This window comes from Pinus tabuliformis, chromosome 3_1 (assembly GCF_031772625.1).
Source record: "Pinus tabuliformis cultivar Carrire ecotype Pingquan chromosome 3_1, CPIR1, whole genome shotgun sequence".
NCBI lineage: Eukaryota > Viridiplantae > Streptophyta > Pinopsida > Pinales > Pinaceae > Pinus > Pinus tabuliformis.
Genome location: NC_142301.1, coordinates 507,158,682 through 507,172,868, shown reverse-complemented (window position 1 = coordinate 507,172,868; position 14,187 = coordinate 507,158,682). Strand labels below are relative to the sequence as shown.

At 38.3% G+C, this 14,187-nt stretch overlaps 1 protein-coding gene across 1 annotated transcript; it reads left to right on the top strand.

Moving 5' to 3' along the window:
- The first annotated feature begins 5,732 nt into the window (after positions 1-5,732).
- LOC149188032 (uncharacterized) lies at positions 5,733-12,125 on the top strand. The gene is made up of 3 exons (XM_089409852.1): positions 5,733-6,368; positions 7,113-8,419; positions 11,561-12,125. The coding sequence occupies exons 1-3, from the start codon at positions 5,733-5,735 to the stop codon at positions 12,123-12,125; spliced, it is 2,508 nt and encodes an 835-aa protein (XP_089265978.1).
- Positions 12,126-14,187: the final 2,062 nt, after the last annotated feature.

Sequence of the window (14,187 nt, the reverse complement as noted above, 5' to 3'; positions counted from 1 at the left end):
ATCACTATAAAATATGAATCTGTCATGCTTTTGAAATACATGAATATTTTGAAACATCAAAGCCACTAAGAATCGCCCTGATGGCTCTGATATTCAGAAAATATGGAATTGCCAAAGGGTAATGGCCAGAAAACATGTTCTTGACTTACCAAAACTTTGTGAATGAAGAGGAAGACATAAACTCTCATTGATCATTAAGGAATGGCAACTTCCCTACACCACGAACCGAGATACCTGGATATCCTTTGAAACTTGCTGCTTTGGAGCCATGTCAAAATGCCACCAACAAATGCTTGACGTAGACACCACAGAAACAAAGGGCAAAGGGCATAGGAGATGACATTCTTCGACCACCACACCCTGAGTAAACAAAAGGAACCACAAAAAGCGCTCAAGGCCCTCAACCAAGGCATCAAACTAGACAAATCAAGACCAAAATACCTGTAATTTGGCACTGCAGAGAGCTCGACACTGCCATATATCATAGGTCATTGATTAGCCAGTACAAACATAGCAAGATATTGTGATCAAATTACAAACTGGTCAATTTGTTGTTGGATCTCTCACCGGAAAATACCGCTCCTGAATTAGGATCATGTGATGCCGGAAGACAATTGAAACCCTAGAGCTATCGCTAAACTAGATTTCATGGAAATTAGAAGAACCAGCCGATACTGAATATCAAATGGAATTACTGAAATATAGAATTAAAAGAGATTTGAACGAGACTAGAAAAGATATTATTCAATTGAACGGGGCTTTGACTAAGTAATTACCGGCCAAACACATCTCCCGATTCCCGTTGCATATTTGAAGTTGCAGGTGAAGTTCAGCAGGTCATTTTTCATGACATAGACGATAATTCTCATCTTCCTCGGGTAGCTGAACAGAGACCTGTTCTCGTTAGCTCTGGGCGTTTGAAGATGAGGAAGATGAGAAACTTATCACCTATATCATGCTAAAAGGCAACCAATAATGCCCACTCATGCGGATATCCATATCAGGGCAGGGGAGGCATTTACTTATAAGTGGGATCGCCTACTAATATTACTATATCGAGGGAATATGTTATAGGTAAATGTTGCAGTCCATCATTGTTCAATCTTAATCAATCATGTGACGGTTGGCCCACCTACCCAGGACACTAAGATATATGTGGTTATTATCGTTTTCTATAAGCGTTTTTTCTTTGGGAGCCTTAACCTAATATTCTTCATTATATTTCCTTGCACATCTCTACCTATAGTAAAATAATATATATAACCCAAAACATTTGACATAATAATGTTCTATCATATATCTATAATTGCATCTTTTATAACAGACACCTTGTCCATCTGCACGCAGCTAAATACATTAATTTCTTAATCATGGCCAAATTCTTTAACACAATTTTAGTTGGTCAACTATGAATTGTGATGACGGCAGCACTTTCCAAAGGAAAATAAAGCTAAGTTTGTCGTGTCGCTCCATGAATAACATGATACATGAAGATTTTGAAACATTAGAGCCATCGGGGCGATTTTGCCATCACTTTCCAAAGGAAAATAAAGCTAAGTTTGTCGTGTCGCTCCATGAATAACATGATACATGAAGATTTTGAAACATCAAAGCCATCGGGGCGATTCTCAAAATCACCTCGATGGCTCTGATGTTCATAAAATATCCACATGTTCTAATTATTCACATAAGAAATTATCTCTTGAGTTTGGAGATATTTACAGTTATTTATATTAATAATATGTTTCGAAATAAAATTTGCATTGAATAGATTAGTTTAAAATATGATAGGATCACTATAAAATATGAATCTGTCATGCTTTTGAAATACATGAAGATTTTGAAACATCAGAGCCATCGGGGAGATTCTTAGAATCGCCCCAATGGCTTTGATGTTTCAAAATCTTCATGTATCATGTTATTCATGGAGTGATACAATATTTAAATATTTCAAAATCTGAATGTAAAACTCAAAAAACTATTACAATATTTAAATATTGTAACATTCTAATTTCTCCCTTAGTCCATCAAAATTTTACAGTGCAACTGAACCTCACGAGCAATGTTTGAGAAAGCCGACATTGACAAAGATTTCAATAGGGGTCGATGTCGACGGGAGAATCATAGATAGCTTTATAACATACGTCGACCATTCTCTTTCCGTCCAGCATCTTCGTACACTCACACTGCCCTTTTTTCACACCGTTTTCTTGGCAGGGTTGTGAATCTTGCAGCTGGAGTGTCAACAATGCAAATTATGATTGCAACTGTGATTTGAGAATTTCGTTAGCACTCGAATAGTTTAGTTCAAATTGCAATCTAAGCAATGGAAATTCTTAGAATTTTTGGATTGACAACGTTATAGTCAAACATGGGATATATTTGAGTGTATCGTATGAATCTCCGAAATTAGGTCAATTATATTCTCCTGCTATAACCAATGGGCGTGGTTGGTTGTTGATTTTCTCTGGAAACAATTTCTGAGACGTGGTCTGTTACAAGATAAAATTGGCATATCGCATGATCGCATCACTTGGCATTTGTTAGGAAATCAGGCTACAGAACATTAAGATCCATCTTATCATGGTAGGCAAGTACTGAAAGTATGTTATCCTTTGTTAGGAAATCAGGCTACAGAACATTAAGATCCATCTTATCATGGTAGGCAAGTACTGAAAGTATGGATGGATAACATGGATAACATATATTACACAATGTTATTTTAGAAATCTCTAACAATTTAGATTTCCAGTGGCGAGAAATTTACTGCTAACGGTTTTGATGGTCCACCCCACAGAACGATCGTTGTTCTTATTCCCCACGATGTCAATGACATGTACACAAAGCTGAGTAGTTATTCCCTGGATGCCAATGTCGTTTTAGATATTTATATTAACTAACTTGTTAGATATTTATTTTATATATATATATATAATTAGTATATTCAAAAGGTTAATTGGGAGTGGTGGGTGAAATGCTATTATTTTCTTACTAGTGATATGATGACTATAATACTATGATTGTAATGACTTTATGCGTTTATGATTAAGAGTTCCTTGAGAATATATATATGAGATTTTGTGAAAAGTAAAAGATTTCTATAGATATTTTAGAGTATATTTCAAAGTTATATGACGGTAGCAATGACTCTTGGAAAATTTATGTGGGAAGATGTTAAATATATATCATTAAATTAAACTAATATAATATTATGTTATATAGATAGATAGATAGTGTTAATATAGTTTATATCAATATTCAAATATGTAATTTTTTTGGAAACTGAAACAAATTAATAACTTGGAAATCAACTTTAATTTTTGTGCTAAATTATGTAACCTTTAAACTTAACAAAATGAACGTTAAAATCAATTTTTTTGAAATAGCATAAAATACAATTTTATACATTTAAGATTACACATATAGGCTTTATTGCATCAATTTTTAAAACACAAACTCCAAAACTAGGCTAGATTCTAGTTCATAATTACATTCCCATTGGAAATGCATAAAAGGAAATTGTTATGCTTGTACTCTCAAACATATTATCATAATTTGTAATCTTACAGGTGTGTTACATGTGTGTTATATATTGTGATCGTGAGTTCGTGAGTAATAATTGTGAGTTTCTAGATTACTATCTTTAGCTAATCAAATCCCCTTTCTTAGAGCATGTGTTTCTTCTTAAGAGGTCACAAGTTCAAAAAACAGAAGGGGTTAGAGTAGGTATGCCTTCGTAGACATAATAATCAAATTGTTGCATGGAGGTGGGTCTCTTGTCCCACAAACAAGGGGGTCTCATACACCAATCTGGTGTCTGGCTTGGCTATGACCTTAAAATTGGATAATAATAATAATTAGGATATAAATTGTTAGAAATTCATAATCTATAAGGGTGAAAGCATGGAGCTAGGTTACACTTTTGGCAAGAGATGGCATGTTTGGGTGGAAAAAATGATTGCTCGATTGAGCCCTTTTTAAGCACTCGATCGAGTTCTTTGAGCACTTAAACAATGTAACCCAATGTTATTTAGGAGCTCGATTTAGCCATGTCTTTGCGGTAGTCAAATGAAGGAGATTGGGTTTTGGATTTATTTTCTGGCTCAGGTAAGTTTTATTATATGGAATTGAATTTCAATATATTATTTATTAATTTATATGTCATTGTACTAATTTATTTCATTATTTCTTTTGTGTTCGATAATTAGGTACAACACTAACATGTTGCCTTCAAAAAGGAAGAAATTGCAATGCCATTGAAAAAGATCCAATATAGTGCAATTTTATTTAGCAAAGAATTAATGCTCTTCAATTTCTTCCAGATGCAATGAAACAAATTGAGTTGAAGAAAGGGGACTTTAGTGAATCACATGTGGAAAAAAAGGCAAAGGAACCCCAACCACCATTACATGGAATGATTGGCAAGGTATACATTGGGAGATTCGCAGACATCAAAATTCCACTAGAGGAGGAAAATGAGCAAAATGAAGCAGAAAATATTGTGAAAGAAGACAATGTTGAAACTCCAGAGGACGAAGAGTTTGGATTACGTGACATTGTTGATTAAATTTAAGTTATGCTTGGAAATCAAGCTCATTTTTGGAAACTATTAATTAGTTATACTTGTAATGTTTTGACTTTGACATTTTATGAGAAGAATAAGTACTCAATTAAGGTTATTATGTGTTCAATATTTGTATTATGTGATTTTCGCATTCATTTTTACGTTAATCATTATTTTTTGAAAAAAACAGTGATTATTATTTTTTTTGACATGAAATTCATAAAAAAAAAAAAAAAAAAAAACAAACAAACAAACAAACAAACAAACAAATAAACCAACCTATTATTTAACCATTTTTAGTTAAAATTTTCCCATAAAAATTGTGATTTTAACATGTCATCTCTAGCAAAAAATTACAAAAAATTATCAAAACGTGTAGTTTTTTAGTTATATTTATGTTAAAATTGGTTTTTTTTGTCAATTGTTAAAAATTATTGTTTTTTAGAGACAAATATTAATTAACGATGTATAAATATGTAAAATATCGAAAATTTAAAATATCGACCTTCTTCTTTAAATATGGAAAACAATAAAAACCTCACTACAAAAACAAAAAACAAAAAAATATGAAGAAGACCATTTCAAAAATTATTAAATTTAGAAAATAAGTATTTACATTTCATACATTAGAAAATTTGAAGTCAAAAATAGGTCTTCTAAAAAAATGGCGATGCAGAATTACCACTTTTTAAAATCAACATGAAAATCACTACTATTATAAAATGTAATGTACATAAAAAAATTTGAAGTGCCAAAAACTATGCTCTAAAAAAAACGTGTGTTTTGCATCACCCATTTTCAAAATCAAGTCAATTCTTTGCTATCTCTACAAAACAAGTAACAGTATCAGTTCTTGTTTCAAAGTTTACATTGTTTTTCCCAATTAATACATAAATAGCATAATATTTATCTTGACAAGATTATATTTTTTAGAGCATAATATTATTTTTACAAGATTATTTTTTTTTACCCCTTTTCAAAAGGTTTAATTTCCCAATTAATACATATGTAACATAACATTAAAAAATACTAAAATTAATACATAAATAAATTGACGGTGAATGGGAAATATTAATTAAGATAATACGAGCTGTTGCGTTGCGCACGTCTGCCTGAACCGCGCGACCTCTGAGCTCTGATCTGCTTCGGCCTGGGCCTTGGCCCAGCCATGGGCTCTTCGGATCCGTCCCACGAGGATCCTGATCCGCAAAAAGCGTTCTCTGAACTGGTGAAGTCCCTCCCCCCGCAACGACCCAGACCTGTAACCACGAAATTTGTCAAGAAACTTGATGTGCTGCAGGAAGTTCAACTGCCGCCAACTATTCCCCGTATGGCAGCACTTTCCCTTGCCGAGAAAGGATTAATAGGGCAATTTACAGGGCTCTGGCCATCGCCCAGAACAGTTCAAAGATGGGTCGAGCGAAACTGGTCAGACAAGATCCAAGGAAAAATATCCATCAGATTTTGTGGCAAAGGGTATTATACATTTCATTTTGAATCAAAGGAGGACAAAGATCTGATATTCAGGAACGGGCCATACTTCATGGACTCAAGGGGACTCTATCTCAACAAATGGACCCCAGATTTCGACCCGGAACTGGACATCCCAAGTGTTGTTCCAGTCTGGGTTCGCCTACCTCACCTTCCTCTACACTGCTGGGGGGATGATTCGGTTAAGGCCATAGGGAATGTTGTTGGCAAGTACATCGATCGCAGTGAGCCCAAGGACAACATGCAAGCATGCGCAAGGATCTGTGTTGAAGTGGATCTAGGTCGAGGATTGCCGGAAGCGATAAAGCTGAAAGTGGACGATTGGAGCCATATCCAGCAGCTGGACTACGAACAGATTCCTTTTAAATGCAAGGTATGTCACGAATATGGACATTTCGCTAATAGATGCACAAAAGTTGTTAATGTAGACAATGAAGAGCAGGATGGCCACTGGGAAACTGTCAAAAAGAAGAAACCAACCCCCCCCCTCCAAGCCTTCTTTGGATCCTGAAATCCCTGGACCATCCAATCCGCGCCCTTCCTCCTCTTCCCCTTTATCCTCAGATCTACAACCCCCCGAACCGCCCCTTCCTCCCTCTACCAATCCCTTCGCTATCCTCTCTGCAGTAGAATCTGTCCCCGACAACCCTTCCTTTGAACCCCCAATCTCCCAGCAACCTCCTTCCATCACCTCTCAGCCCTCTCCTGATCCCCTTTCATCCAGAATTACCAGAAGTTCTTCCAAGGATCATGGAGCAGCTAGTGATGTTTTAAAAAAACAGGGACCGGGCAGAAAATCAGCTAGGCAACAGAGGGATGAGAGCGCCCAAAAAGATATAGCTATGGGCACGCAAACCCCAATAGAGTCTTTCATTCTTGGGCATCAAGAAAAAGAAACAAGTAGTAAAGACCAAGAGAGGCGAGCACCTCTCCGCACGCCCAAAGTCCCATGATGAAAATCCTTTCTTGGAACAGCAGGGGTTTAGGGCACCCCTCCAAGCTAGCTGCCCTCAGAGAACTAATTCACAATGAAAAACCAGAAATCATGCTAATACAGGAAACAAAACAAGATCAGCACGAGATGAAAAAAATCATAAGCCAGCAGAGACAGTTTTATGGAAGCATCAGCGAAGCCAGAGGAGCTTCCGGTGGCATTGTAACCATATGGGACAACAACAAATGGGTTTGCAGCTCTACAAACATTCATCAAAACTGGATCAAAACCACTCTCGACAGCAGAACAGGCAGCCAAACAGTAACCATTTACAACGTTTATGCTCCCAACCACTACAGAGAAAAAGAAATCTGTTGGGACGATCTGAAGGTAAGCATAGAAGGGGAACAAAACAACAATCTTATAGTTGCAGGAGATTTCAATCTGATCCTTCACGCCAATGAAAAAAGAGGAGGAACTTTCACTCCAGATCCCTCCAGAGGCCGGCTAGAAACCATCATCCAGGAGCACGATTTAGTTGATGTTATTCCCAAAAATCGCAGATACACCTGGAGCAATCGAAGGATCGGTGTTGGTAACATAATGGAACGATTAGACAGATTCCTAATCAATATAGCCTTCCTCTCTTCCTTCTCAGCGGGATATGCTAATATTCTCAACACATCGGCCTCTGATCATTACCCCATTACGTTGACTCTGCAAAATCACTGCCCTCTTGGTCCCATCCCCTTTAAATACAACCCTCTTTGGAACCGGATGCCAGCAGCCAGAGAAGTGGTCCAAACGACATGGATCCAGCATGTCGAAGGCTCACCAACCTTTATTTGGGAATCAAAGCTAAAAAGAGTCAAGCAGGCACTAAAAGATTGGGCTAGGAACAACTACCAGGAACCAGAAGAGAACAAAAAGAAAGTCAAAAGAGAGCTAGAAGATGTTCAACAAAAAATAGAAGAACAAGGACTATCTCAGCAAAACAAAGATCACGAAGGCAACTTATATGCACAGCTAAGCCAAATTAACAGGGAGGAAGAGATAAAATGGCGCCTAAAATCTAGGCAACTTTGGCTTCAAGCAGGAGATAAAAATACAACATACTTCCACAAACAAGCTACTGTTAGAAAGCTCAGGAATACTGTAAGCATAATCACGGATAATGAAGGAAATCGATACAGCACTCAGGAAACTATAAAGAAAGCTGCCACTAAACATTACAGGGATCTACTAACTGAAAATAAAGAGGAAGAAGACTATTCAGATTTGCTCCAGCATCTGCCCAAAGGGGTTACTCAAGAAATGAACAACAAGCTCAGCAAAGAAATAGAGGAAGAGGAGGTCAAGGCAGCTATTTGGAGCTTGCATCCCGACAAGGCTCCAGGACCGGATGGATTCCCCATCTGCTTCTTTAGGGAGTATTGGACAATGATAAAAAAAGACCTGATAAAGATGATCCGTTGGGTGCTGAAAAAAGGAAAGATAGGAGGATTCACTAACTCCACTTATCTAGCTCTCATACCTAAGGAAAACCGCCCCTCCTCCTTTTCTAGATTCCGACCCATTTCTTTATGTAACTCGTCCTATAAAATTATATCCAAAATCTTAGCAACCAGGCTCAAACCTCTTCTTCCCTCTTTGATTTCTGAAAATCAAGGAGGCTTCCTTCCCAACAGGCATATCACCGACTCCATCCTTCTTGTCCAAGAAGCCATTCGCTCAAGCTTAACTAGCAAATGCCTTTGACAGAGTAAGGCACTCTGTTAGGCCCCTATACTACTAGTGTAACCCCTTATTGTTATTAGTATAACCCACTTATTATATTGATGTACCCATGTAGTGTCCATATTGTTACTATTGTGCCCCATAGAAGCCCACTATTGTTATTATTGTGCCCTTACATTATTATTGTTATGTCGGCTCTGATTATGTTATAACCCCTTAGACTCCTATATATAGAAAGGAGGTCTTTTCATTTGTATCATCCAAGAATTGTTCATTTATGTAATGTAAAGGAGGTTGTCCCCTCGAAGAGGCTGAATTCTAAGGCGTGGATTTATCTTTTCTAACTTTTCTTGAGCTGGTTTCATAACATTTGGTATCAGAGCTTTGGATTCTAGGGTTTCGCTGCTCCAAACAGGTCATCGTGGAATTTTCGCTATAACTTTTTTTCTGTGACGTTTCAGAAGTCACAAAAAAAACCCATTTGAGAAGAAATCGCGCTGAACCTTTGGTCCGAATTTCAGAGCTTTTCACGCGATATTTTCGGAGATATGATCTGAGGAAGTTGGTCTTTTTGTAGACTCCTAAATTACACTCAAAACAGGTGACCTGGGGAAAATCATCATAACTTTCTTTCTGAGCATCGGATTGAAATTTCGTAAGAAGGTGCAGAAAGAGGACGGACTGTAGTTTTCTTTTGTATATTTTTCAGATTCAAAGGTTGAAACAGTGACACGTGGCACTTCATACAAGTTCGCTCTACTGAACTAGTCTATAATCAGGTCACTGCAGGAAATTGTGCATAACTCTTTCTTGGAGAATCCAATTTGGATCAGACTGGTGGCATTGGAAAGAGGACATTGAGGGCTACTATAGTTCACAATTTCAGAACTTAAAGCTCTGAAAGTACAGAGTTACAGTCGTTTCAAGGTCGAGCTCCTAAAATCAAGAAAAAGCAAGATGAGGAAGTTTGATGGCAAGGATCCGGTAAATTGGATACTTCAGATGGAGCAATATTTTGATCTACATGGTGTACAACTGTTACAAAAGGTATGTATTGCATCTTCATATTTAGAACCAGATTAATTTTTTTGGTATGAAGGGCTTTGCTCTCGTAAAAAACTTGTTACGTGGTCAATTTTCACGGAGGAAATGATAGCACATTATGAGGATACAAAGAGCAACACCTTCTTTAGAGCAACACCACAACAATTGGAAAGAGTAAAAGGGCTTTGTGACATAATGGAAAGCAAAATTATGGAAACCAGGAAGCATACCCCTCACAACTATAAAGATGAAAGTGTTGTTTCTCTCAGCCTTCCACAACCTACAAGGGTTACACCACAACAATTGGAAGAAAAAAGAGAAAAAGGGCTTTGTTACAATTGTGATAGCAAATGCACTAAAGGTCATAGGTGTGCTGAAAAGAAATTATTTTACATAGAATATGAAGAGGAGGAAGAAAATGATCAAGAAACATCAAAAGAAGAGGATATACGCCAAGACACCACCCCAGAGAAAGAAGAAATGAATCAGACCATATCTTGTAAAGCATTGGCAAGAATTACCACTCCTCAAACTATCAAGATAGAAGGACACATCAAGAAGAAAAATGTTCAAGAAATGAAAAATCACATTGAGCATCAAGAAATGAATCCGACCATATCTTGTAAAGGACTGGAAGAAATTACCACTCCTCAAAAGATAGAAGGACATATCAAGAAGAAAAAGGTTCAAGCAGAGAAAGATCACATCGAGCATCAACAGCAAGTTCTCCAACTTTTAAAGGATAACGCCACTTCAGTGAAAAATCAAACGAAACAACAGGTAGATCAACATCGTAGTGAAATATTTTTTGATGTAGGTGATTGGGTATTGTTACTGCTACATCTCAAGCAAGCTATTTATGAGAAGGAAATGTTGGCAATACTACATGCACTTAAAAAATGGCGACCTTATCGAATGGGAAGACTCTTCAAGGATGAGGATGTGGAAGCATTATTTTGTGCTATTTATATTATCCAACCAGATTGGATAAACGAAGCAAGGGATGAATGGAAGAAGGACAAAGAAGTATGGCCACTTATTCAAAAGTTGCAAAATATCCCAATTCAAGCAATATTGCCAGAAATTGAAGAGGAAGGAAAAATCATATTGGAACCTGGAGCAGTCATAGAAACAAGAACCCGACAGCTACGAAATCGATCAATTTCAGAGTATCTCATCAAGTGGAAGAACTTACCCACTGAACATTCCACATGGGAGGACAAGAATTTTATATAGAAGCATCAAGAACTACTCAAGCGTTGAGGACAATGCTTTTTGAAGGAGAGGGGCATGTTAGGCCCCTATACTACTAGTGTAACCCCTTATTGTTATTAGTATAACCCACTTATTATATTGATGTACCCAAGTAGTGCCCATATTGTTACTATTGTGCCCCATAGAAGCCCACTATTGTTATTATTGTGCCCTTACATTATTATTGTTATGTCGGCTCTGATTATGTTATAACCCCTTAGACTCCTATATATAGAAAGGAGGTCTTTTCATTTGTATCATCCAAGAATTGTTCATTTATGTAATGTAAAGGAGGTTGCCCCCTCGAAGAGGCTGAATTCTAAGGCGTGGATTTATCTTTTCTAACTTTTCTTGAGCTGGTTTCATAACACACTCCTTCCTTTTTGCTGTTTTAATCAAAATGGGCTTCAAGCCATCCTTCATCAACATGATTGTAGCGTGCATTTCTGGGCCCTGGATATCCAATCCTCTCGGGGGCTAAGACAGGGCTGCCCCCTATCTCCTTACCTGTTCATCCTCATGGTTGAATCCTTCAGTCAAGCTTTAGATTACAATCGTAGAGTAGGGCTCATAACTGGCGTCAAATTTGGGAATGGAGCAAAAAACATTAACCATTCTCAGTTTGCTGATGACACCTTGCTAATTGGGGGAGCATCTACCACAATAGCAAGGCGATTCAAGAAACTCCTGGACCAATTCATGGAGTATTCCGGAGGCAAGGTCAATCAGCTCAAAAGCTGCATCTATGGATGGAACACTGCAAATCATGTTATACACAGCATTGCAAGCATATTTGGAGTCACATGCAACCTAGAATGGACCCACTTTTCCTATTTAGGTATGCCTGTGAGCATGGGGCCCTTGAAGGCCGAAACCTGGAATGGAATCCTTGACAAGATTAAGAGGAAAGTGCAGCAATGGGGTACAATGTGGCTTAATCCAGCAGGCAGGCTTATTCTCCTTAAATCAGGTATTGCTTCACTTCCTATCTATCGCTTTTCTTTATATCAAGCTCCAGCTATTTTTCATCATAAAATGGAAGTTGCTCTTAGACATTTCCTCTGGCAAGGGGGGAAACTGATAAGAACAAGTTCAACTTAGTTAGCTGGAAACATGTAATCCAAACCCAAGACAGAGGCGGGCTTGGCATCAGATCACCAAAGCTCCTAAATCTGGCCTTTGGCGCAAAAATTATATGGAGACTGATCACAGGACCTACAATGTGGTGGAAAAAGGTACTGGAGGTAAAATACTTGAGCTGTCCAAGACAACAACTCTTAGACACCAACATTCCTAACAGAGAATCCACAAAAATCTGGAAACTTTGCAAGAAGGCTCTTCCATTTATGCATCAAAACATCTCGAAAGTCCCTGGCGGGGGAACCAGCATTAAGTTTGGAACAGACAAAATTCTGGGGCAGCAACCTCTGGTCATGAACGCAGAGGCAACTCCTGTTATAAATTGGCTTAACAATAAAGGATTATACCATTTGTCTCAAATCTCAAGATGGGACTCCCTCTCCCATGTTTGGATTGGCTGGAATTTTCTTGAGCTTCCCAATGCCTTAGAACCTAGCTTCAACTCTCTGAAGATGCTCCTTCACAGTAAGGCTCCCATTCAAGAAGGCGAAATGGATGGTTTTCGATGGGATGCATCTGGAACAAATTATACAGTTAAAGCCGGTCATCAATACCTCTGTAATAGCATCTATCAAATAAGCCTATGGAATCACTGGAAAATAGTATGGCGAACAGAGGCTCCTCCAAAAATAAAATTCTTCATCTGGCTCTTACTGAAAGGTAAAATTCTAATAACTGAAAATCTAAGAAGAAGAGGCATTATTGGTCCATCCAGATGTCCGAACTGTTGCAAATCAGAGGAAACGATGCACCACTTATTCATAGAATGTCCAGTTGCTGTTGGCTGTTGGGGGAAAATGGCCTCAATAGGAAATACAAATTGGGAACCCCAGCCCACTATAGCAGAGACAATATATAAATGGAGGAAAGATTGCCCCTGGAAAGAAAAAAGAAGTAGTTTGGTGAAGAGAGTATGGAACACCCTCCCACACACTCTACTCTGGCGCATCTGGCTAGCTCGAAACCATAAAGTCTTCCAGGATAAAGGCTCAAGCATTCGTAAAATTTGCCACAAAGCTAAAACACTCGCTCTGGAAACAATCTCAAGTAACACCACCGGCAAGATTGATGCAGCAAACTATAGCATAGAGGAGCGAAACTTAATCAGTTACATCTTGGAGAACAATCCCAATGCTCAGGAAGCCCGCAGGAGGGAGACTCAGACAAAAGGAGAAGTCAGTACATGGAAACTGAGATTAAAAGAAGAAGAATTTGCTAACTGGATATGCAACTGTAACATCTTCCACTTATTTTTCGACGGGGCATCCAAGTCAAACCCGGGTCTAGCCGGAGCAGGAGGGCTGATTTGTAATGCCAATGGAGAATGTATTCTCCATTATGAATGGGGTCTCGGGAAGAACTCTAACAACAGAGCTGAAGCATTAGCTCTGTTCCAGGGCCTAACCCAGTTAAGCAAGCTAGGAATAAAAAAGGCGAAGGTATTTGGGGACTCCTCAGTCGTCATTCACCTTATGGTGCATCAGCAGAACACACCAAATACTCTCCTTCAGCAAATTAACAGACGCAACCAGATCCTTCATCAGGCAATGGAAGATATTAAATATTATCATATTCTCCGTAAATTGAATAAGAAAGCTGATGAGCGTGCCAACAAAGCATGTGAAAGACCCATCGGCATCCTGAGCTGTAACTCCAGCGAGTCCTTCCAACCCTTGCCATGACTCAGTCACATCTCCTTAGCAGCAAGCATTGCATCACTGACAGAATCACTGAGATGAATCATGAGATTTGGGCCGTCAGCAGAACAGCTTATGGTATAAAGATTTGGAACAGATATGAAGTTCGTAAAACACTCAAGGGCATTGAAAGTCTCAACATCCCAGCCGGTAAATGTCTTCTCGGACCCGATCCTCGAGCCTTGCAGGATTTTCTCCAGTCCTTTCTGCAGATACACTATCTCTTCAACGCGATAAGCATGCTCCCTTCCCGCCTTCGCTCTACGCATTCTCCTCCTATTTATTGTTCCTCATATCGCTATTTTCATTACTCTGTGCTTTGTTAC